This window comes from Leucoraja erinacea, chromosome 19, assembly GCF_028641065.1.
Source record: "Leucoraja erinacea ecotype New England chromosome 19, Leri_hhj_1, whole genome shotgun sequence".
Classification (NCBI taxonomy): Eukaryota; Metazoa; Chordata; class Chondrichthyes; order Rajiformes; family Rajidae; genus Leucoraja; species Leucoraja erinaceus.
The window spans coordinates 21,061,215-21,083,613 of record NC_073395.1 but is presented as its reverse complement, the minus strand read 5'-3'; the positions used below and the strand labels follow the sequence as shown (position 1 = coordinate 21,083,613).

At 44.8% G+C, this 22,399-nt stretch overlaps 1 protein-coding gene across 1 annotated transcript; it reads left to right on the top strand.

Moving 5' to 3' along the window:
- Positions 1-32: 32 nt before the first annotated feature.
- Positions 33-20,946, top strand: glipr1a (GLI pathogenesis-related 1a). Its single transcript, XM_055650589.1, has 6 exons — positions 33-224; positions 5,724-5,972; positions 7,325-7,440; positions 18,638-18,720; positions 18,822-18,848; positions 18,933-20,946. Exons 1-6 carry the CDS (start codon positions 54-56, stop codon positions 19,031-19,033), a joined length of 747 nt encoding a protein of 248 aa, XP_055506564.1. The 5' UTR covers positions 33-53; the 3' UTR covers positions 19,034-20,946.
- The last annotated feature ends 1,453 nt before the right edge of the window (positions 20,947-22,399 follow it).

Below are 22,399 nucleotides of genomic sequence, written 5' to 3'. Positions count from 1 at the left end.
GGGGGGGGAGGCGCATGCGCGAGCTCGGGAACCCGCGCTCCTGCCCGCCCGCCATGGCTGCTGTGGTCGCTGCACGGCTGCTGTTACTTGCCCTTTGCTCGCCGCTACCGGTGTCCGCCGACGTCTACTCCATCACCGACGCGGGTTTTATAGCGGAATGCGTGACCGAGCACAACAAATATCGGGCGGCGGTGAACCCAGTGGCCGGCAACATGTTTAAGATGGTAAAGTGTGAAGCCGGGGACGTGGGGGTCCGGGGAACTCGATGGTCGCCGCAGCCGATGGAAAGATCTGGAAGCGGCCGGCAGTTGGGCCCGGGTTTTCCCACGCCATCCAGTCAACCCGCACCTTTCCCGCCAATTCTACAGACGACGACGGAGCCGGGCCGCAAAAATACAGACGCGCTATATATATAAAACAAATTTCAAACTCTGGGGCCCGGGAGTGGCTGACGAGGAAGAAAGTCGTCGTGTCAGGCAAAATCGTGTCGGGATTTTTAAATTATTCTGAGTCAGGAGGTGTGGGTATAGGAGGCCATTCAGCCTCCACTCCCTGCTATAATTCAATTTGGTAGGGAATAGGGCTTTCAGCCTATCAAATAACTGCTATCATTCAGTTTGGTAAGGATAGGGGGTTATTCAGCCCATCCAAAATCTGCTATTGTCGGTAAGGGTTAGGAGACTATTCTGCTTCTCTCCTATCATTCTGTTGGTTGAGCATAGGTCATCCAGCCCATCCAATCTAGGCTATAATTCTTTGGGTTGGGTCTAGGAGGTCACTCAGCCCATCCAACCCATACTATCATTCTGTTGGTAGGAAATGGGTCATTTAGCCCATCTGACCTATGCTATCATTCTGTCAGTAGGAATAGGAGGCTATTCAGCCCATCCAAGCTGTACTATTATTCTGTCAGGAATAGGGCACTGGTCAGCCCATCCAATCATTGCCACCATTGTTGGTAATGAATAGGGGGCTATTTAGCCAATCCAACCTATACTCTCATTCCATCAGTAGGAATGGGAGGCTATTCAACCCATGCTATCAGTCTGTTGGTAGAAAATAGGTCATTCAGCCCATCTGACTATACTATCATTCAAAGATAGACGCAAACAGCTGGAATAACTCAGCAGGACAGGCAGCGACTCTAGAATGAAGGAATGGGTGACGTTTTGGGTCGAGACTGGTTAGGGATAAGGGAAACGAGAGATAGACGATGATGTAGACATAAAGAACTATGAATGAAAGATATAGAAAAAAGTAACTATGATAAAGGAAACAAGTCCTTGTTAGCTGTTGGGTGAAAACGAGAAGCTGGTGTGACTTGGCTGGGAGGGGGGATTAGAGAGGGAATGCCAGGGTTACATGAAGTTAGAGAAATCAATATTCATACCACTGGGCTGTAAGCTGCCAAAGCGAAATATGAGATGCTATTCCTCCAATTAGCGTTTAGCCTCACTCTGACAATGGAGGAGACCTAGGAACAGAAAGGTCTGTGGAAATGGGAAGGAGAATTAAAGTGTTTAGCAATCGGGAGATCAGGTAGGTTCAGGCGGACTGAACAAAGGCGTTCAGCGAAACGATCGGCCAGTCTGCGTTTGGTCTCGCTGATGTATAAGAGTCCACATCTTGAACAACGGATACAGTAGATGAGGTTGGGGGAGGTGCAAGTGAACCTCTGCCTAACCTGAAAGAATCGAGGGAGTAGGTAAAGGGACACGTGTTGCATGTTCTGCAGTTGGAAGGGAAGGTTGCCTGGGGACGGGGTGGTTTAGGTGGGAAGGGATGAAGGAGAGCTGACAAATATTTTGAGAGATTATGTGTTTTATGCGACGGCTGATGGTGTACCCTGGGTACCGACGAGACACGAGTGAGGGCCCCAACTATGATGGGAGAGGGAACCCCCGTTCTCTAAAAAATGAGGTAATCTCATCTTGGCTGCAGATGCGGCGTAGATGGAGGAATTGGGAGTAGGGGATAGAGTTTTTGCAGGAAGCAGGGTGGTAAAACGTGTACTCAAGATAGTTGTGGGAGTCAGTGGGTCAGTTGATAGTCTATTTCCTGTGATGGTGGCAGATCAAGAAAGGGGAGGGAGTTGTCGGAGGTGGTCCAAGTAAATTTGATTGCAGGATGGAAATTGGTAGTGTAGTTGATGAAGTCCATGAGTTCTGCATGGGTGCAGGAGGTAGCACTGATACAGTTGTCAATGTAACGGAGATAGACTTTGGGGATAGGGCCAGTGTACGCCTGAAACTGATTGTTCAACATACACTACAAAGAGGCAGGCATAGCTGGGGCCCATGTGGGTGCCCATAGTTATGCCTTGGACTTGGAGGAAGTGGGAGGAATCGAAGGAGACATTTTTAAAGGTGAGGACCTACTCCACTAGGCAGAGTGTTAGAAGAGACAAATTGGATAGTCGTGCAGTCATGGAAGAAACGGCTTTAAGGCCTTCCTGGTGGGGGATGGAGGTGTAGAGTGACTGAACGTCCATAGTAAAGATGAGGGAGTGGGGGCTCGGAAAGCGAGAAGTTATTAAAGAGACGAAGGGCATGGAAGGTATTTTGGACATAGATTGGGAGAGATTGGACCAGGGGGAATGGGATGGAGTCGAAGTAGGTGGAAATCATTTCAGTTGGACAGGAGCAGGCAGAAACAATGGGTCTGCCAGGGCAGTTGTGTTGATGGATTTTGAGGAGAAGGTAAAACAGGGCTGTGCGGGGCTGGGAAACGATAAGGTTGGAGGCTGTGCAAGGCAGATAGCCAGAAGTGATGAAATCAGAAATTGTCTGATTATAGCCTGGTGCTCATCTGTCGGTTCATGGTCTAAGGATAGGTAGGAGGAGGTGTCCGAGACCTGGCACCTGCCCTCAGTGCGGTAGAGGTCAGCTGACAGGTTTGATGATAATGTTGAGGTTGCTGTAGAGTTAGTGGAGGGCTGTACGTTCAGAGGGGATGAGGTTAGAGTATGTAAGGGGAGTGGAAAAGTTAAGACGGTTGATACCACGCCAGCAATTAGAAATAAAAAAGCCTAGAGAAGGTAGAAGGCTGTTAGGGGGAGTCCAAGAGGAGGGAGACCGATGGAGTAGGGGTCATCACTGGATGGTGAGTACTCCTTCCCACAGAAAAAGGCACAGAGGTGGAGGCGATTCAAGAAAAGGTGGCGAACCCAGAACAGATGCTATCATTCTGTCAGTAGGAATAGGAGATCACTCAACCCATCCATCTTTTGCTATCATACTGTGGGTTGGAATTAGGAGGCCACTCAGCCCATCCAACGTATGCTATCATACTGTGGGCTAGGAATAGGCCATTCAGCCTCTCCAATCTCTGCTATTATTGTTGGGATGAAATAGGATGCAATTCAGCCCCTCCAACCTATGTTCTCGTGCTGTGGATTAGAAATAAGCCCACTCAGCCCATGCAATCTATGCTATCATATTGTGGGTTGGGAATAGGAGGCTATTCAGCGCCTCCAACCTCTGCTATCATTCTGCCTTCAACCTATGCTATCCAGTGAATTGTGAATAGGAGGCCATTCTGTCCCTCCAAACTATACTATCCTATTGATTGGGAACAGGAAACCATACAGCCCCTCCAAACCTTTCTATCATTCACAGACCATCACTAAACTCTTGGAGTATGGTGTTTGTTTTTTGTCAGCCTGCTACAGCAAAATGCCATTGTGCAGGAAAGATTCACGAGGAAGTTTTCCCAAATTTTCATCACTGCAAGTATAACAATTTTCCAGTCATTAAACATTAAAGGATACAAAACAAATTGTGAGAATGTTGCCGAGACTGGAGGATTTGAGAAGGAAGGAGAGACTGAATAGGTTGAGCCTTTTTACCCCGTTCGTAGGAGGCTGAGGGATGATCTTATAAACTTGTACAAATTCATGAAGGGAATTAATAAGATGAATTAACCTTTTACCAAGGTAGGGGAATCAAGAATGAGAGGATGTAGGTTTATGTGAACGGGGAAACATTAAATAGGAACCTGAGGAGCAATTTCTTTCCACACAGAAGATGGTGGGTTTATGGAACGAGCTCCCAGAGAAGATATAACCACATTGAAAAGACATTTGGACTGGTCTGAGGGGTCTCGACCTGAAACGTCACCCATTCCTTCTCTCGAGAGTTGCTGCCTGTCCTGCAGAGTTACTCCAGCTTTTTGTGTCTATCTTCGGTTTAAACCAGCATCTATAGTTCCTTCCTACACATGGATATGGACCAAATGCAGGAAAATGGGACAGACTTAGACAGGGCATCTAGTTTAGCATGGATGAGTTGGGCCAAATGGCCTATTTCCTATGTCCCTTAATACTCCTGGTCGATACATTGCTGTCCACAAGTGTTCCAAAGTTCTAATTGTGTAATGCCTTGAAATCTAATCCTGGGAGGTGAAGTGTCATTCTGGCCAGCCCATGTTATACTTTCAAAAAGGTGCTGAACCTGTTCAGATCACTCCAGGTCTAACCTGGGCTTTTACATTGTGTTATGCCCAAGATACTTTGTATAAAGTGTATGCCATTATGGTGAAGCAGTTGTATTCTTTTTTGATCTTTCCTTCCTTTGATTTTCAACCTTGATTATTGATTTATTGCCTTCAATTTTATGCTTTACCTAATCTCTGGAGAAGGGGAGGGTGCTGAAATTTGGTGTCGGTAAAGTGTGCAGTGCTTAAATCAAATAGTTTGGGGAGCGTTGGTGAGGTGGAGAACTTTTCAAAAATAATAAGCAGGGCTGCCTTAGGTACATAAATGCAAGGATGAAAATGGATTTTTTCCTCAGGACAACACAATCTAATTTCATATTGGCATACGAAGAAACAATTGCATACCTGATGATGAAATCCCCTATGCATACAGTAATTCCAGGCTATATTTGTCCCCGTCTTCCCCCCCCCCCTCCACCCCCAACATTTGTGCAATCTGTTGCTGCATAACCCATGCTCTGGACTAAATTGTTGTCGCTCCAACCAATCTCTAATATTGAGTACCACAGCCAGACAGACATGCATGCGGAAGATTCCTGAACATTCCTTCCTGCCATTTCAAAAAATCACACTTACTATTCCGAAGATCCGGTATGGACATCCCGAGCATATGATGTAGAAAAGTCATAATTTCCTTTATGCTTTGCATTGACGAGCTGACTTTCAAGCTTAGATTTCCTTTCTTTGAATTCAAGCAAGCAAAGATACTGATTGAACATCTAGTTCCTTTGAATTGTCCTTCAGTGTTCATTTTTTAAATTCTTACTATTTACCCTAATGTACTTCCCTTTGATGTGTGTCTTTCGCCTTCCCAGTTTAAATTAGCAGCACGTTCCTATTCTGACCAAATACTCAAGTTTAGCATTATTCATCTGTACTCCGATCAAAATCTGGGCACTTCATATAAATGTAATCTTTTTAGTAATGGTACCCATCATTTACAAATTCACGTGCATACCAAATTCATGACATTTGCAGTTTGTTAAAGCCGCTTTTAGTTGAAGCTGCACATTATGCACCATACCTACAGCACGAGAACATTAGAATAAATTCAATAAGATTAGAATAACATTCAATAAGATCATGGCATATCTTTTACTCCAGCTCCACTTTGTTGAACTAACTTCATATTCCTTAAAATCTATGAAACCTGGTAAGGTTAGTTAAGATGGCAGAGGAGTCAGCTGGTGTAGAAACGTGTTAGTATTGTCTTTTTTTTACCATTCTAGACATGGGATGAAGCTCTTGCCAAATCTGCAAAAGCTTGGAGCAAAAAGTGTACGTTTAAGCACAATTCACACCTGAACAAAAATGGAGTAGTGCATCCAACCTTCTACCCTGTAGGAGAAAACCTTTATGCTACAACAGGAAGTTTTAATACCAAAGAAGCTATTAAGGCATGGAATAGTGAAGTAACGAATTACGATTTTGATACAAATACCTGCAAAAAATATTCTGTATGTGGACATTACACCCAGGTAATATTCTTGTTTCTTGTAAATCCTGTTAACTTTGAACTGCCAAATGAAGAAAAATTCACCAAATATATAAAGCAGAAAATGTCACAAATACTCAGCAGCATCTGCAAAGAGAATTAATTTCAGACTGATGACTTTTCACTGGTCTTTATAAATGTCTGATCTGCTGAGCCTTAAATGATTTTCTGTCTTTAATTCATATATGTAGCATATACAGTTTTTTTGCTTTTGTCATGTTTCTGGTTTATTTTGCACCTGGTGTATTATTTGCAGAAGGAAGACTTCTGTGACTGGATTGTAACTCACCAAATTGGTGGCCTTGAATGAAGTCAGCAGTTAACTTGACAAAAAAGTAGGGATAGGGGCCAGGGATAAGCACCATTGCTGATGGGAAGTGTTTGTTTATTTATTTAAGATGAAGGTTATCTGCCTTGAGTTTTATATATTTTCGGTATTCATCAAATGGTGGTTAGATTTATCAAGCTTGGGAAACCTGACACCTGCAGGCAAGCAGGCAGGATTGAATCTATGAGGTGGGTACCTTACAGTACTAAAAATGTTACCTGCATATTTCTAGTTCTCTTTTTAGGCAGTCCTTCAGGACTGAGCGTAACTTGATTCCACCTGATCAGGTGGCTGACAAGATTCTTTTTAGACACATAGTGGAATTTTGAGCAATAATCTAAATTACTAGAGGAACTCAAAAGATCAAACATCATCTGTCTGAAGAAGGATATCGACCTAAAATATGGTCTGTCCATTTCTCTCCCCACATGCTGCCTGATCTGCTGAGTTTCTCCAGAGGCTTGTTTTTTGCATGAGATTTTTAAATTCTCAAACCTTGTCCATTGTTATTGGGTAGAAATCTCTTGTCGAGCTGTATTGAAATATTAATGAAAATAGTTTGTGAATAACAAAAACATAAAATTCACATCTCAGGTTTTTTTATGATAAAAAATATCAAAAGAGAATTTTGAGGTGGCTTCGATGTTCTACCATTGCAATTTATATTGCCAGTCACATTATTTTTTTCATGATTTGAACAGAATTAATATGGATTATTCCACAATATTTTTTCACGAAGAGATTCATGTTATTAGTTAGGTTGGCATCATCTTAAGCACAGACCTGGTGGGCCGAAGAGCTTGTACTGTCTATGTTTTTGTTTTATACTCCACTAGACTAAGTGGGACCCATTGGGTCCCAGCTTCACACGGGAGGGCTGGTCCCCTAATGCAATATTCCACCTCTCCACCAATTCCAATATTGCTGGTCAGTGGGGGGACTATGGAACTAAACTTTGCAAAATAAGTACTGTGCTAAACATTGTACCCACATTATTTATTTTCCAGGTTGTCTGGGAGAATACTTACAAAGTTGGTTGTGCCGTTACTAAGTGTCCCAATGGAATTAAATCCTCTGGATTAAAGGGATCAGCAGTAGTATTTGTATGTAACTATGCACCAGCGTAAGTTTCTAAAGGATTTCTTTTAAATAATAGTTTATTTTGAAATGCCATTGCTTTTTTTTTTATTGGAAAAAAAACATGAGTAAAAATATTAGGGCAGGTATTCAGATAAGTGATAAGGTAATTGTTTTTAAATTCTCAAACATTACCCAATGATAGCAATGTTACATGAAAAGGCTATAATTCAATCTCAGTTTATAGATGGGATTGGATCAAGCTGGATGTCTTAAGGTAATTACCATTATCTAAATGACTACCCTTTTGAGCCTATGCATATAAATGTAAAATAGAATCCAGAAAGCAGGGATCATGACCGCTTTGGGATATTTTTGTCCTGCAAAATCTTTTCACATCAGAAGACATCGAGCACATTTATCAATCTTCAGTGCATCTGTAGTGATAACAATTGCCATGTATGTCAGAAGATATCAACTGGACACGTTATAGCAAATGACATGTGGTCTATTGTAATTTTTAAATCATCTTATAAGTAACTGATCAACAGAATTATTCATTGTGAAATCTGATCTTTATGAAGGATTGTACTCCATGTATTTAAAAGAATAAAAGGTTAATGTTTTCAAAATACTACATATATGGTTATAGATAAAGATAAATCCTTTCCACCTTAATTATAAACATTAAAGGTGATGGGAGTTTGAAACACTTGTCTTCAAATTACAATAAAAATTGGGTCTGTCATGTATGTTAAATCTGAGACTAATTGATAACTAAAGATATTAAGGAATAGTATGGGATAAATGCAGAGTACAGAGTTAGTTCACAGATATATTGCATAAGATCATAAGTAATAGTAGAATTAGGCCATTCGACCCATCAAGTCTACTCCACCATTCAATCATGGCTGATCTATCTTTCCCTCCCAACCCCATTCTCGTGCCTTCTCCCATTAACCTCTGACACCTGTACTAATCAAGAGTCTATCTATCTCTGCCTTAAAAATATCCACTGACGACCTCCACAGCTTTCTGTGGCAAATAATTCCACAGAGTCTCCCCCTTCTGATTAAAGAATTTTCTCATCTCCTTCCTACAAGAACATCCTTTAATTCTGAGGCTATGACCTCTAGTCCTAGACTCTCCCACTTGTGGAAACATCCTCTCCATATCCACTCTATCCAAGTCTTTCACTATCCTGTATGTTTCATTGAGATCCCCTCTCCTCATTCTTCAAAACTCCAGCGAGTAAAGCCCAGTGCCAACAAACACTCATCATAGGTTAACCTACTTATTCCTGATAGACAAAAATGCTGGAGAAACTCAGCGCGTGAGGCAGCATCTAGGGAGCGAAGGAAATTGGCAACGTTTCGGGTCGAGACCCTTCGTCTGATGAACGGTCTCGACCCAAAACGTTGCCTATTTCCTTCGCTCCATTGATGCTGCCTCACCCGTTGTTATCCATGCTAGTATCTGCCCTTTGATACCTTGGGCTCTCATCTTCCTCAGCAGCCTCATGTGTGGCACCTCATAAAAGGCTTTCTGAAAATCTAAGTAAACAACATCTACTGACTCCTTTGTCCTGCTATTTACTTCTTCAAAGAATTCCAGCAAATCTGTCACGCAAGACATCCCCTTCACAAAGCCATGCTAACTTAGGCCTATTCTATCGTGAACTTCTAAGTACTCCGTAACACTTCCTTTATAATGGACTCTTAAAATCTTACCAACCACCGGTCAGATTAACCAGCCTAATGGACTCAGGGTAATATTGGCAATTTTCCAATCAACTGGGACCTCTCCTGTCTTAGTGATTCTTGAATTATCACTGTCAATGCCTCCGCAATCTCTAAAGCTACCTCTTTCAGAACCCTAGGGTGCAGTCCATCTGGTCCAGGTAACTTATCCACCTTCAGCCCTTTCAGCTTCCCAAGCAACTCGCTAGTAACAGCCACTCCAGTAATTTCCACCCCCTGACTCTTGAATTTCAGGCACATTGTTGGTGTCTTCCACTGTGAAGATTGTTACAAAAGAGACTCACCAAAACAGTCGAGGCAGACTCCGGCTGCCCTCGAGCCGCAGGAAGGAAATCCCCGGGAATCCCAAATAGTCATACACCAACTCAGCGGACGACGTATCCAGGTCTGCTTTAGGCGCTGTACGGATGCCTAACAGCACCCAAGGCAACTGGTCGACCCAGTCCGGACCAGTGAGCCGTGCCTTCAGCACCGATTTCAGGTACCGGTGGAAACGTTCCACTCGCCCGTTGGCCTGGGGGTGATAAGCGGTGGTATGGTGCAACTGCGCTCCGTACAGTTTTGCCAGTGCGGTCCTCAACAAGTAAGTAAACTGAGCCCCCCTGGTCGGGGGGAATGTCTGCAGGCACCCCAAAACGAACAATCCAATGGGCCGCCAGAGCCCGAGAACAAGACACGGCGGAGGTGTCCGACAGCGGTATAGCATCAGGCCACCCCGTAAACCGATCCACGACTGTGAAGGGATGCGTGGCACTGCGAGACGGTGGTAGCTGACCCACCAAATCCACGTGGAAATGCTGGAAACGGCCCGAGGGAACCACAAAGTCTTGTACTGGAACCCCTCCATGACGCTGAACCTTGGACTTCTGGTAGGGGGTGCAGGCTTTAGCCCAAGCCGCGACCTGCTTGCGAAGGCCCTGCCAGACGAATTTGTCCGCCACCAGCGCAGAAGTTCCCGAATGGAAGGGTGGGCCAGGCCATGGATGGCATCGAAAATCCTGTGGCGCCAACACATGGGGACAATAGGGCGTGGGCGCCCCGTGGACACATCGCAAAGGGCCAACTCTCCTGTGGGGCCTAAAGGGACGTCGGCTAACCCCAACCCGGAAGCGGCCATCATGTAGCCATCCATCATTTCACCCGAGCGTTGGCAACCGTGTTGAACAGGGCGTTGGCAACCATGTTGAACTTCCCGGCCTCTTCCCGTCTTCCCGAACTCTGACAAGAACGGCAGGTGTCGCTGTTGTCGAGCAGACCAGGGGTCTGACACCTTGGCCAAGGCGAACGTTAAGGGCTTGACAATGTAAGCCGTGAATGGCCAGCCCTCCAGAAAATATCGAAAGTGCGGATAGCTAGGTACAGGGCGAGGATCTCCCGGTCGAACGCGCTGTCGTTGCGTTCGGGGGGCCGCAGATGACGGCTGAAAAAGGCCAGCGGCCATCAATGAGCTGCTCCAGCATCCCTCCCACGACCGTATCGGAGGCATCTACCGCGAGGGCAATTGAGGTGTCGGCCCGCGGGTGTAGCACAGTGGCTTTGGCCAGTGCCTCTTTCGCGCCGTCAAACGCGGCCTCAGCCACGGCGGACCACACTTGGTCCCGTGGCTTACCGGCGAGGCACTGGAACAGAGGGCACGTGATCCTGGCAGTTGCCAGCACGAAACGATGGTAAAAGTTCACCATGCCGACAACCTCCTGCAGCCATTTGACGGTGAGCGGCCGAGGAAACAGATGGTGACGGTCTTAGGCACATCGTCCGGGTGAACGGGGATCTGGTGGTAGCCGTGGACCAGGTCTACCTTCGAAAAAAAGGTGGCACCCTCCAGATGAGCTGTGAAATCCTGCATGTGAGACCGGCTAGCGGTCCACGGTCGTAATGGCGTTCAGGCGCCGATAATCCACACATGGTCTCTACCCCCCAGATGCTTTAGGGACCATGTGTAAAATGGACGCCCACGGGCTATCCGAGCGCCATACAATCTCCATCAATTTAAATTCCTCTTTGGCGATGCGCAGCTTGTCGGCGGGATCCTGCGTGGCAGTGTATGTATTGGTGGTCGCGCGGTGGGGATATGGTGCACCACCATGTGCTTGAGGTCAGTCACACGAAATGGGTGGTGAGGAACTCTGGGAACTCCGTGAGTAGGGAACTCACCTCGGCCACCACGTTCGACTGCGGGCCGGGGGGTTTCGCGGAGTCGTGGGGGTGGTGACCGCCGGTGGAAAGAGGCGCCCCCCCCCCCCCCCCCCCGCACGTCCACCAGGAGCGAAAAGGCCCGAAGAAAGTCGGCACCCAGCAGCGGCTGGGCCACGTCCGCAACGGTGAAAGTCCAGGCGTATGGGCGGGAATTAAAGTTAAGGGATAGGGTTCGTGTACCATACGTGCAGATGGTGCTACGGTTAACGGCAGTCAGGACGGGGCCTCGCTTACCGGCACGGGTGTCCAGACCAGTTGGGGAGAGGATGTTGACAATGGCCCCAGAGTCCACCGGGAAGGGAATGGCGATCTAGAACGTAGAGGCGGTGATTCTGGCCGATCGCGATAGCCCCTCCTGATGATCGGCCGAGGCGTTTCCCGCAAACGAGCAGGGGGCGCTGCATTGGTAGGCCTCAGCACCCCATCGTTGGTGGTACGAACACAACTGGCGCTTACACAGGTCTCCGGAGGGCAGCTGCGGTGCGGCGACGGTTGCAGAGGGTTGGGCATCTCTGCGGGGCTGCTGGTACATGGGCGCAGACACCCGGTTGATGGACCCACCATCCTGCTTCGCGAGCCACAATTCGTCGGCCCATTCGGCGAGCTGCAGGGGTTCTGCAAAGTCCAACCCGGTGAGGAGCAGGCGGATGTCGTTGGGCATTTGCTCTAGAAATGCCTGCTCGAAAAGCAAGCAGGGTTGACGGCCGTCCGTCAACGCAAGCATCTCACTCATTAGTGCGGACGGCTTCCAATCGCCGAGGCCGTCCATGTGGAGCAGGCGGGCGGCGCAATCTCGGCGGCTGAGCCCAAAAGTACGGAGCAGGAGGGCCTCGAGGCCTTCGTACTTGCCGATTGCTGGAGGATCCTACAGGTAAGGCAGCAACCGCGTGGCTGTCTCTTGGCTAAGCGTCCCGACCACGTAGAAATATCGGGTGGCGTCGCCGACGATATTTCAGAGGGGGATTGGGCCTCAATGTGGCTCCTCTGCCCAGAAAGCAGACAGTTTCAGGCCCACGGAATTTTGCTGGGGGAGCTGAGCGTCGGGGTTAGCAGCGGCTTGCATGTTCGATAGTCCGAGTACACGATCGGACTGACGGGGTCACCAGTTGGCGAGCCGAGACAATCTGGTACAATAAAATTCTTTATTTTTAACTAAAATAAAGCCATTAAGTGAGTTAAACAGCCAAAATTAACAATGCTCCTTCGAACAGGGTGGAGCTCAAATGAATGGTTTACTAAAAACCTGCGAAAACGCTCACACGATCACGTTACCGCGCCTGCCAATAGCGAGGGTTTGTCATTCCCCAGGCCACCACTAGGTTCTACTAGAATGGTTCCTTTACCTTGAGTTCCCTAATCAAATCCAGTTCATTACATAACATTAAATCCAGAATTGCCTTTTCGCTGGTAGGCTCCACTACAAGCTGCTCGAAAAATCCATCTTGGAGGAATTCTACAAATTCTCTTTCTTGGGGCCCAGTACCAACCTGATTTTCCCAGTCAACCTGCACATTGAAATCTCCTATTGCCATTGTCATTTTTACATGCCAATTTTATCTCCTGATGTAAATTGTACCCTATATCGTGGCCACTGTTTGAGGGCCTGTAAATAACTCCCATTAGTCTTTTTACCTAGTGTTTAAGAAGGAACTGCAGATGCTGGAAAATCGAAGGTACACAAAAATGCTGGAGAAACTCAGCGGGTGCAACGGCATCTATGGAGCGAAGGAAATAGGCAATGTTTCAGGCCGAAAGGTCTGAAGAAGGGTTTTGGCCCGAAACGTTGCCTATTTCCTTCGCTCCATAGATGCTGCTGCACCCGCTGAGTTCCTCCAGCATTTTTGTGTACCTTTAGGCTTTTTACCTGTATAGTTTCTTAGCCCTATTCACAATGACTCTGCATCTTCTGATCCTATGGCAACCCTCGCTAGGGACTGAATTTAATAGTAAGATTAAACGAGTACTTACCAGTATGAAGTTTGATCTGTATTTTATGAGGAGTTACGGTGAGGTATTACGTGAAGATCCCAGCTCAGTGCGCAGGTGCGGCATACTTCGAAGCAGCGGTGTGAAATCACAGGATAGACACAATATTTGAAGTAAGATAGTAAAGATCATGAGACATCAGTTTATTAGTTTGATCTATATATTGAGGGTGGGAGCGGAGGGCACGTAATACCTCACCGTAACTCCTCATAAAATACAGATCAAACTTCATACTGGTAAGTACTCGTTTAATCTTACTATTTTACTTCGGAGTCACGTGAGTGATTCCGTGAAGACTTCAAAGGTCTGTGATTTCAAACCGTGTAACAGTTTTTATATCACTCACTGCCGAAGTTTTTGAGGGAGGAAGTGTTATCGTAATCAACCCGTGGATCTGCTTTCACAAGAAACAGAAAGGTATTTGTTAACAATAACAACATAAAGAGCTCCCCTGAGCTTAAATTAATATTGCAGTTTGTAATATTCTTCCTGCAATTAAATCAGGTTTATCAACGGTTTACAATAAAAATGTTCTGAACGTCGTTCCCTTGACCATTCTGCCGTATTGAGAATGTGGTCAACCGGGATGTCCATTCGTTCAGCCGCTGATATCAATGCTGCCCTAGTGGAATGGGATTAAAATGTATTATTATCTATTCCGGCAGCTTTCAGTACCTGTTTGAGCCACCTTGGAGTGGTTTGGCTCGTACCCCGTCTTGGGGTTTCTGTGGTTGACCCATAGGCTTTCCTCTCCCTCTAAGATTGTGGGTTGTGTCTATATATTGTAGTAGATGGGTCACCACACTCAACCTGGACTCTGGTGGGTAGGCCCGGAATCCCACCAGTGAATTGGGCGTTCCTGGTCCATATAGCCATATAACGATTACAGCACGGAAAAACACAGGCGATCTCGACCCTACTAGTCCGTGCTGAACTCATAATCTCGCCTAGTCCCATATACCTGCGAGTTAGATTTTCCCAGACCTAGAATATGAACGTGATGCGTCTGGGGTAATCACCATGTTATCCAGTCTAGTTTTATGGAGTGATTGGACTCTGTGAGCGTATACGAGAGCCATAAGCATGAGCGTTTTTAACATAGATTGAGCAAGCTAAGGGATCTGGCTGGTGCCATTCTCTGAGATATGTCAATATCACACCAATATCCCATACATGGGTATACCTGGGTTTTTGGGGCTTATTATTATAGTACCCTTCATAAGTTTATCTTCAGTGGATGGGATCCCAAGCTCTGCTGTCATGCTGTTTTAGATAAGCAGACAAGGCGCTCCATGCTGTATTTGCGGCACTGTAACTCACCTTTTAGTCATGGTGTAGATGTTCCAGGAACTCCAATACGTCAGTGGTTGAATAGTTTGGTATGTTGTCCCTGCGTCGTGGCAGTATTTTACCCATGTTAGCTCTTGGTGACTGTTCGCAGGGATGCCGACATGGTGGTAATGGTTCCTTTGGATAATCCCAGTCCCTGGTAAGGTCTATTCAAAACCTGCACCCAGGAGTTTGATGTTTCCCTGGCATGGGTGGCTTGTGCCTGATACTGGGTTGAGTCAGCAACCATGGTCCACTAGGGAAATCCATAGGTGAATCGCCCACCGTGTCGTGATGAACTGGGAACCATGGCTGTGTAGGCCGGTCGGGCACGTTCAATATCTCGGAGACAGATTCCATCTGTATTACGAAGTGCCCGACTGATGAGGCAGAAGGGAGGAAGGCAAAGCAGAAATTCCCCCTTCCAGCGTGTAGGCATCTATCGCTGCTGCCTCTCTCTGGTTCCTAAGTCACATACATAGGTTACTGGTGATTCCGTCTTGTGCAACCAAATTGATATCTGGCTTTCAAACTGCTTAATACCTTTAGCAGATATTTTGGGTTTGACATCTATTCAATGTTATCATAAATTTTACTCGTGACGTGGTGTTTCCCACTGTTCTAGCTTCCTAGGAAATAGGCAGCTGATAGTTAAAATGTCTTTTGACACACCATTGCCAGATCTGTTTCCAATTTGTTGCACGATAGTGATTTTGTGCTCCCCATATGGTTGATATAAGCCACCACCATAGTATTATCAATCCGTAACCGCATATGTACGTGCTGCATTTGAAATGCATATGCTTTTTAGCCCAATAGGCGATCACCAATCCCAAATTATTGATGCCCGGTGTGTGTAGTAACGATGATTCTGATTTGGTCCATCTGTTACCTGTGCTGGATATGGAGTTTAGTTGCTCCCCAGCCTAAAGTACTGGCATCGGTTTTTAATAACCAAGTTGGGATTGGTGACAATAATAGGGCTGAAAACTATGCCAACATATGTCTGCCCACCACTGTAATTGTGATATAGCTTCAGTGGGTACATTCATGATTTGATTATAGTGACCCAAGCACCTTGGCAGAGTAACAGTCATATGGATGGAATTGATATTGAAGCCCAGATAATCCATGGTAGTTAATGGCTTCAATACTGGTTTATCTGGGCGTGAGATGAACCTCAGTGCTTTAGGGAGCTGTTTCGTAGCTAGAACTGCTGCCACAGCTAATCCCTTTGTTTCCCCTAATATGAGGATATCATCCAATATATGCCATGATTAGATTCAAATTCAATTTAATTGTTTTCTTAATATTTTCATGGCTATTTTAATAGTTATAATGGTTTAGGGCTGAGATTAGACCATTGGGAATGCTCTATACTCCCATAGTTGCCCTAACCGGGATATCCATTATCCAGGTAAAATGTTTTGTTTTAGGTATCTACAATGATCCTAGTGTATGGGTATAAGATAGTTTTCATCTTCCATATCAATGCTCGCCATAAGGTATCCTTTGGAGATCAGATGTCTGGCAGTGACAAAACCCGTCTCCATCTTAAAGTGTATATACTCAACAGATTTATTTAGTGATATTAGATCAATGATGATGTTACATTCACCATCTTTTGTAGTTTTCATGAATATATTCGATACAATTCCAATGGTTCATGGTTACTCCCATGATCCATTTAGTAATGAGTCTTTCTAGTTCAGCTTGACCTTCTCTTTTTTTTAGAGGGAGAAAATGCCCTTTGGGCGCATTGCTGAACTGGCGGTAATATGCCCAATTTGAATTCAAGTTTATATCCACTAATACTGTTGAGTATATATTAGTTATTTGTGACTGCACCCATGCTTTATCAACAAGTGTAAATGCCCCCCCCCCGCAGTTAGTAGAACACCCTTATTTAGTGTAAACTGGGAGGAACCAGACTACCTACCTCCATGTTTATTGTTTGTTCATGAAGGCCTAGTTTGCTGGTATGCTGGTGCTGTCGATGGGGCGGCGCATTTTCCCACGGCTCCGCTCTGGGCCCCTGTCTAAAAAGAACTTTGGGGGTAATGTGAAGCGGTCGCCAGGCTTTCACCAGTCCTTGTTTGATATTGCTGGTGGATGCCGAGGGGTGCTGCCAGCTGGGTGTTGGATGCGATGTCCTGCTCGTTCCATGGCCTGCCCTCATGAGGCGCACAGGTTTAGCTGCCTCTCTTCCCGCAGCAGCGGTTTGCATAGCCCCGTATACTTGGGGTTGCGGGCAGGTCTTATATGCACCAATGTTAGTCGAGTATCCCAAATTTGGGAACATCTTAGGCGTCAGCACCCTCGTAGTGCAACGGGATAGTCTCATCCTGGGAGAACCACCTTGGTGATCATGGCGTCTCGCCTGCCAGGTGAGTATGATCCGTGGAAAACAAGCAAAGGCGGTGACATCTTGACCCTTCTGTTAGGAGCTTCAGAATTCGCTGCTTTCAGCTCTTGTCTGCGAGTCTGCTGACCCAGCTGCCTGCGGATTTGCCTCTAGAAAGGCCTGCTCCTGCAGGGCTTTGTTGGGAAGATGGTCGCGTGGAGGAGCCATGTAGTGGCCCACGACACCCAGTAGCTCTTCCTGATCCTGCTCCCCTGGCATACTGCTGTTCTCGTCCGCCTGCCCAGCGTTTAAGCCAGCCCAGCCCTGGCCTCCTTAGCTAGCCTCAAAAGAGGGAGCAAAAGGGTGTGCTATACATTGGAGGAGGCATAGCTCAAACTCCGTTGTTGCATCAATCCCTCGATAAGGGAGATGCTAGTGCAATAGCACTGGGGTAGGAGTGTCAGCTCCCTTGGCATTCAGCCAGTGCCCCTTTTTTCCTGGAGGTTTTTAACTCCATGACCTCCTCTGGCTTGGGGAGACAGACATACTTATTTTTGCTGTCTCCAACCTGTTCCAGTGTTGGAGGAAGTTGATTCCTATAGAACCTGTAAATTGGTAAGATTTTGTCTTACCTGTATGTAGAGGCTGCCTGCCGTTTTTCAGGCGGCATTGTAGCGGTTCCCGGGCGGCGATTCTCCTTGTCAGGAGTCTGCAGGGCTGCCGGTCGGGTTTTTAAATTTCCCGCCGGTCCGCTGCTGTTAACCAAACAGCTGTTCAGCGGACCGGCATCAGCGCAGCTCCCTGCAGCGGTCCGCAGTCTGTGCGGTCCCGTTTGCGCCTATCCCCCTCCACTGTCGGCTCCTTCGCTGGAGTCGAACGGGGGCCGCTTCCTCTCTACTTTGCTCCCCCTGGAGCAAAAACCACAAGGCCCGATTAAGGTAAGTACTTACCTCACGTCCTTGATTGCGGGAGCGCCCGACTCCCGCTGGCCGCGTTGCACAGCTGTGCGATAATGCCGCACCTGCGCACTGAGCTGGGATCTTCACAGAATCACTCACGTGACTCCGAAGTAAAATTTCTAATCAACAGAGCTACCCCACCTCCTCTACCCACCTTTCTGTCTTTCCAATAGGATGTATAACCCTGATTGTATTAAATGGTGGAAAGGGCTAGAGTGGCTAAATAACCTCTCTCTCTAGTCCATGTTGAAAAAAAATCCCTCCATCGTCCACATCCAAAACTGATTCTTCCCAAAGCTGCTGCAAGTATTGCCCTTTCCTAAATCATATCCTAGTGTTCCTGTAGGTAGTCCATGTCTGAAGGGTAGAGGTGGGCACGTGGAGGTGAGTCACTGCTGCACATTTGGACGTTGTCCCTGAATGTAACTTCTGATATTGAACTTATTTTGGTGTTTCCATGGTAAATTCTAAGATTACCATGCAGGGTGTCAAGGGTTATGGGTAGAAGGCAGGGGAATGGGGTTAGGAGAGAGAGATAGATCAGCCATGATCGAGTGGTGGAGTAGACTTGATGGGCCGATAGGCCTAATTCTGCTCCTATCACTTATGTATGACCTTATGAGAATTCTACCTACAATAAATTGTTTCCATCCAACTATTTTCATGCAGTGGAAATTATGCTGGAAGATCTCCATATGCCAAAGGTTCAGCAGCATGTTCAGCTTGCACCACGTGTAGCGAAAAGTTATGCAGTAAGTTAAATTATTTTTCTTGTTCTTGCATGGAAGTTATTGTAAAAGCTGAAGTGTAAGCTATTACAATTTACATTTACAATTTTCTCTTTCATTCTTAGCTGATGCAACCCGTGATAAACTACAACGTATGTATTTTGTATTATTAAATATTTGTTGTTTGTTAATGTTGTACAAATTAATTAAATGTTTCCCCTTAATTTATTTGGCAGAGTACCCTAACTGGATGCCAGACTTTGGAGCAGCTTCCATTTCCTTACATGATCAACTAATATTTCTTATCACTATTATTTTAATATATATTCTACAATAACTATTTAAATGTAATTTATCTTTACAGGATTTTTTTGAGTGAAGCTGAGAGAATGCAAAGTTCAGGTTTTGTAAACAATTATTTTTTCTACAGTAGGCTTGCTTTCAGCAATTCTCATCACCTTCCATGTTTTTGCAAAGCACTCAATCTAGTGAGCAAATCAAATATTGACAAAACAAAAAATTAGAATTAAAATAACTGGTTGACAGGCTAAACTAAGAGATTTAAATGGTGATCTTTATTTGATCACCAAGCTGTTCGGGAATTGCACCTGCCTCTTCCCCAAAAACTCCTTCATCTTATCTACTAAGATTGTAGCCTTCTCAATCAGAATCTCTGGCCAAATATAATTCAAAGTAATAATGATTTTTGTGACTACGTATAATATGTTGGCATGTAAATAATGCTGGCATTTAATCCATGGTGGCAAACAAGTTGACAAAAAAAATTGATTCCAGTTGGCCGACTAATATTATAGACAGAAAATGTCTTGAGAAAAGCTTACCTGCAGTTTTGACTGCGTTTTGCAGGCTTTCTTGTTAGCTCCGTAAGTCCAGAGTTCCAATTGCTTTTAACAAGGTTGATTCACTGCCGAACTTCATTTTACTCATTTTTAAGGAGATTAGTTGATGAAACAAAAACAGTAAAATGCTGAAAATATTCAACTTGTGGCAAAATATAACAAGACTGACATTAAACATTGACAATTTGGAAGTTTAAATAATTGTTTTGTTTCAGATTTCTGCCATTTACAGCATTTGTTAGTTCAAACATTTACAACTATTTTAACAATGAGTGATTGCGAAATATTTTCATTTGACCATTTATACTTGGAATTTATTCCAGCATCTGCAATACTTTTTGTTTGTATTAATGTGATGTATGTGGAAAAATTGATAAGGATCCCTCGCTAAGTTACCACAGCCACACCTGCAAAATAAACATTTGCCAACTTTTATCACAAGATCTTTCAGGTTAAATAAATTAATGACAGCATTGCTGTTTTAAAGCAAAACGCCACAGAGACTTGAAATTGGAAATTAATCACAAAATGGGAGATGTATTCAGCAGATCAGATAGCAACCTTAGTGTGAGGTTTAAAGTTAACATTTCAGAACACCCAAGAATGTTACTTTTTTGGACCACTGATTTGATAAGTATTGCCACCGTTTTCTGTTTTGACACTGAGCTATGTTACAAGTGTATCAAAGCTCTATTAGATTAGGATCTGTTGATCCTTGCCACGTACACGTCAGAAAATTGTAATGCTCAACTATATTCCAAAGCCTTACAAATTGATACTCTGCCTAACAGAGTAGTGACATCTTGTTTCAGGCCTTACCATTACAACCCAACATTTTCATAAGATTAACAAAGCCAGTCAGGCCTGACAAATTCATAAAGACTCAAATTTTGATGGGTATTATTATTCTTTTTGCCTGACCTAGTAGTAAAATTTCATTATATAATGTTTGCCAAGAGGAACCCAACCTGAAAAATCACGTTCAACATCAGTCACTATTGTTAAACGAGATTAGTCAAATTGGACATTTAATATACATCTCAATAGCATGAGGGGTGCTGAACAGATTGCAATCCAACATTGCATAGTATAAAAATTGAATTTAATGTCTGTACATTTTGCTGTTCTAAATACTGCCTGATTGAAATTGACTCTTTCGTTACTGTGCACAGCTTTTAAAAACAATTTTATTGAAAATGAATTTTTGACTTTTAGAGTTTGCAGAAAATATTAAAAAATATCTTGTCCAAATTCAGTATTTTGAAATTGGGTAACGGATGTTATTTATGAAACTTAGCTTTGTGTTACAGAATTGCAAATAAAATAGTTAAAGTATTTCAAATGTATTAATAAATGACTTCAGTCACCAATTCTATCATGTCTATCAGTGCTTTGTTAGATGTTTATCCTTAACCATACTGATTACCATGGATGGTAGGAAATCAGAAGCCAGTCAGTATCCCTGTAAGGCTGCAATAAATCAGAAGCAAGTTTTGACAAGATGAAACTTGAAAATTATTCATCCAGAAACATTTGCTGCCAGATCATTGCACATGCTGCTTGTTTTTTGGTCCATTTAAATTCATTGTAGCATTTCACAGCTCCTCCTTTTAACCCAAAAATATTTAAATGTTCCTGGTTGGGACCCTCCATTAGTTCATGGTGATGTTTCAATGATTAGACTGCTGTATCAGTGACCAATGTATAATAACAGTGTGGCGCAGTTTTGTGGTCTAGCCACTTATATCAAAGATTCTAGAGGAGCTGGTAGATGTGGACGCCATGACAGAAGCCTATTAAAAAAAAAACCCTCATATGTATGATTCCCAAAATGGCGAGAAACAAATTACCCATGAGCCCATGACCGTACTAGAACTTTTTCGTTGAGTGGTTTATCTTGCTCCTCTAGAATCTTTGACATATCTCGAACCTTCGATGGTCGGGCACGAACTCTCACGTGGACCGGGCGTGATCACAGCCGATCAATCACGTGGTTGGGGGCGGGCTGTTAGGAAGTTGGAATTTCGAAGGATTGGTAGTTAGGATTCGAAGGATTGGCAGTTGGAGTTGAACTCATGTTTTGGGCGCGTGAGCGACTGGGCTATATCGATTAATTATTAAACCATGTTTACACAACTCGTGGACCTCTACAGTGGTAACCCTCTACGGTGAAGGGACTTGAAGAGTTTGTCGGCATGGTAAATGTTTATCACCGTTTCGTGCCACCAGCCGTCAGGATCATGCAACTGCTGTTCAAGGTCATAGCCAGCAAACAGAGAGCTTGTTTGGGATGACGCAGCCACGACCGTTTTCAACAATGCCAAAGAGGCACTGGCAAAGGCGACTATGCTGGTCCATCCACGGGCCAATGCGGGTGTGGTCGTGACGGTGTATCCCTGTATATGCTCCCCTTAGGCCAAGTCATTGAAAGGCACGGCATTTCCTGCCATTGCTACGCAGACGATACCCAACTATCTCCCCCTGAAGCCCAAAAACCAATCTTATCTGTTTAACCTTACCCACTGCTTCGAGTATATAAAGTGTTGGATGGCCCAGAACTTACTCCAACTAAACGAGAGTAAGTCTGAGGTCATCCTTCTCGGCCCCTCAGACTCAATCAAAATGATAGCAGGCAGCCTTGGAAGCCTTACCCCACTACTCAAACCTCACGTCAAAAACCTTGGCGTGATATTTGACTCAGCACTGAAATTTGACAAACAAGTCAATGCCATGGTAAAAGCTAGCTTCTTTCAGCTTCGGACGATAGCTAAAATAAAACAATTCCTCCAGTTTGATGACCTGGAAAAGATCATCCACACATTCATCTCCCGCCTAGATTACTG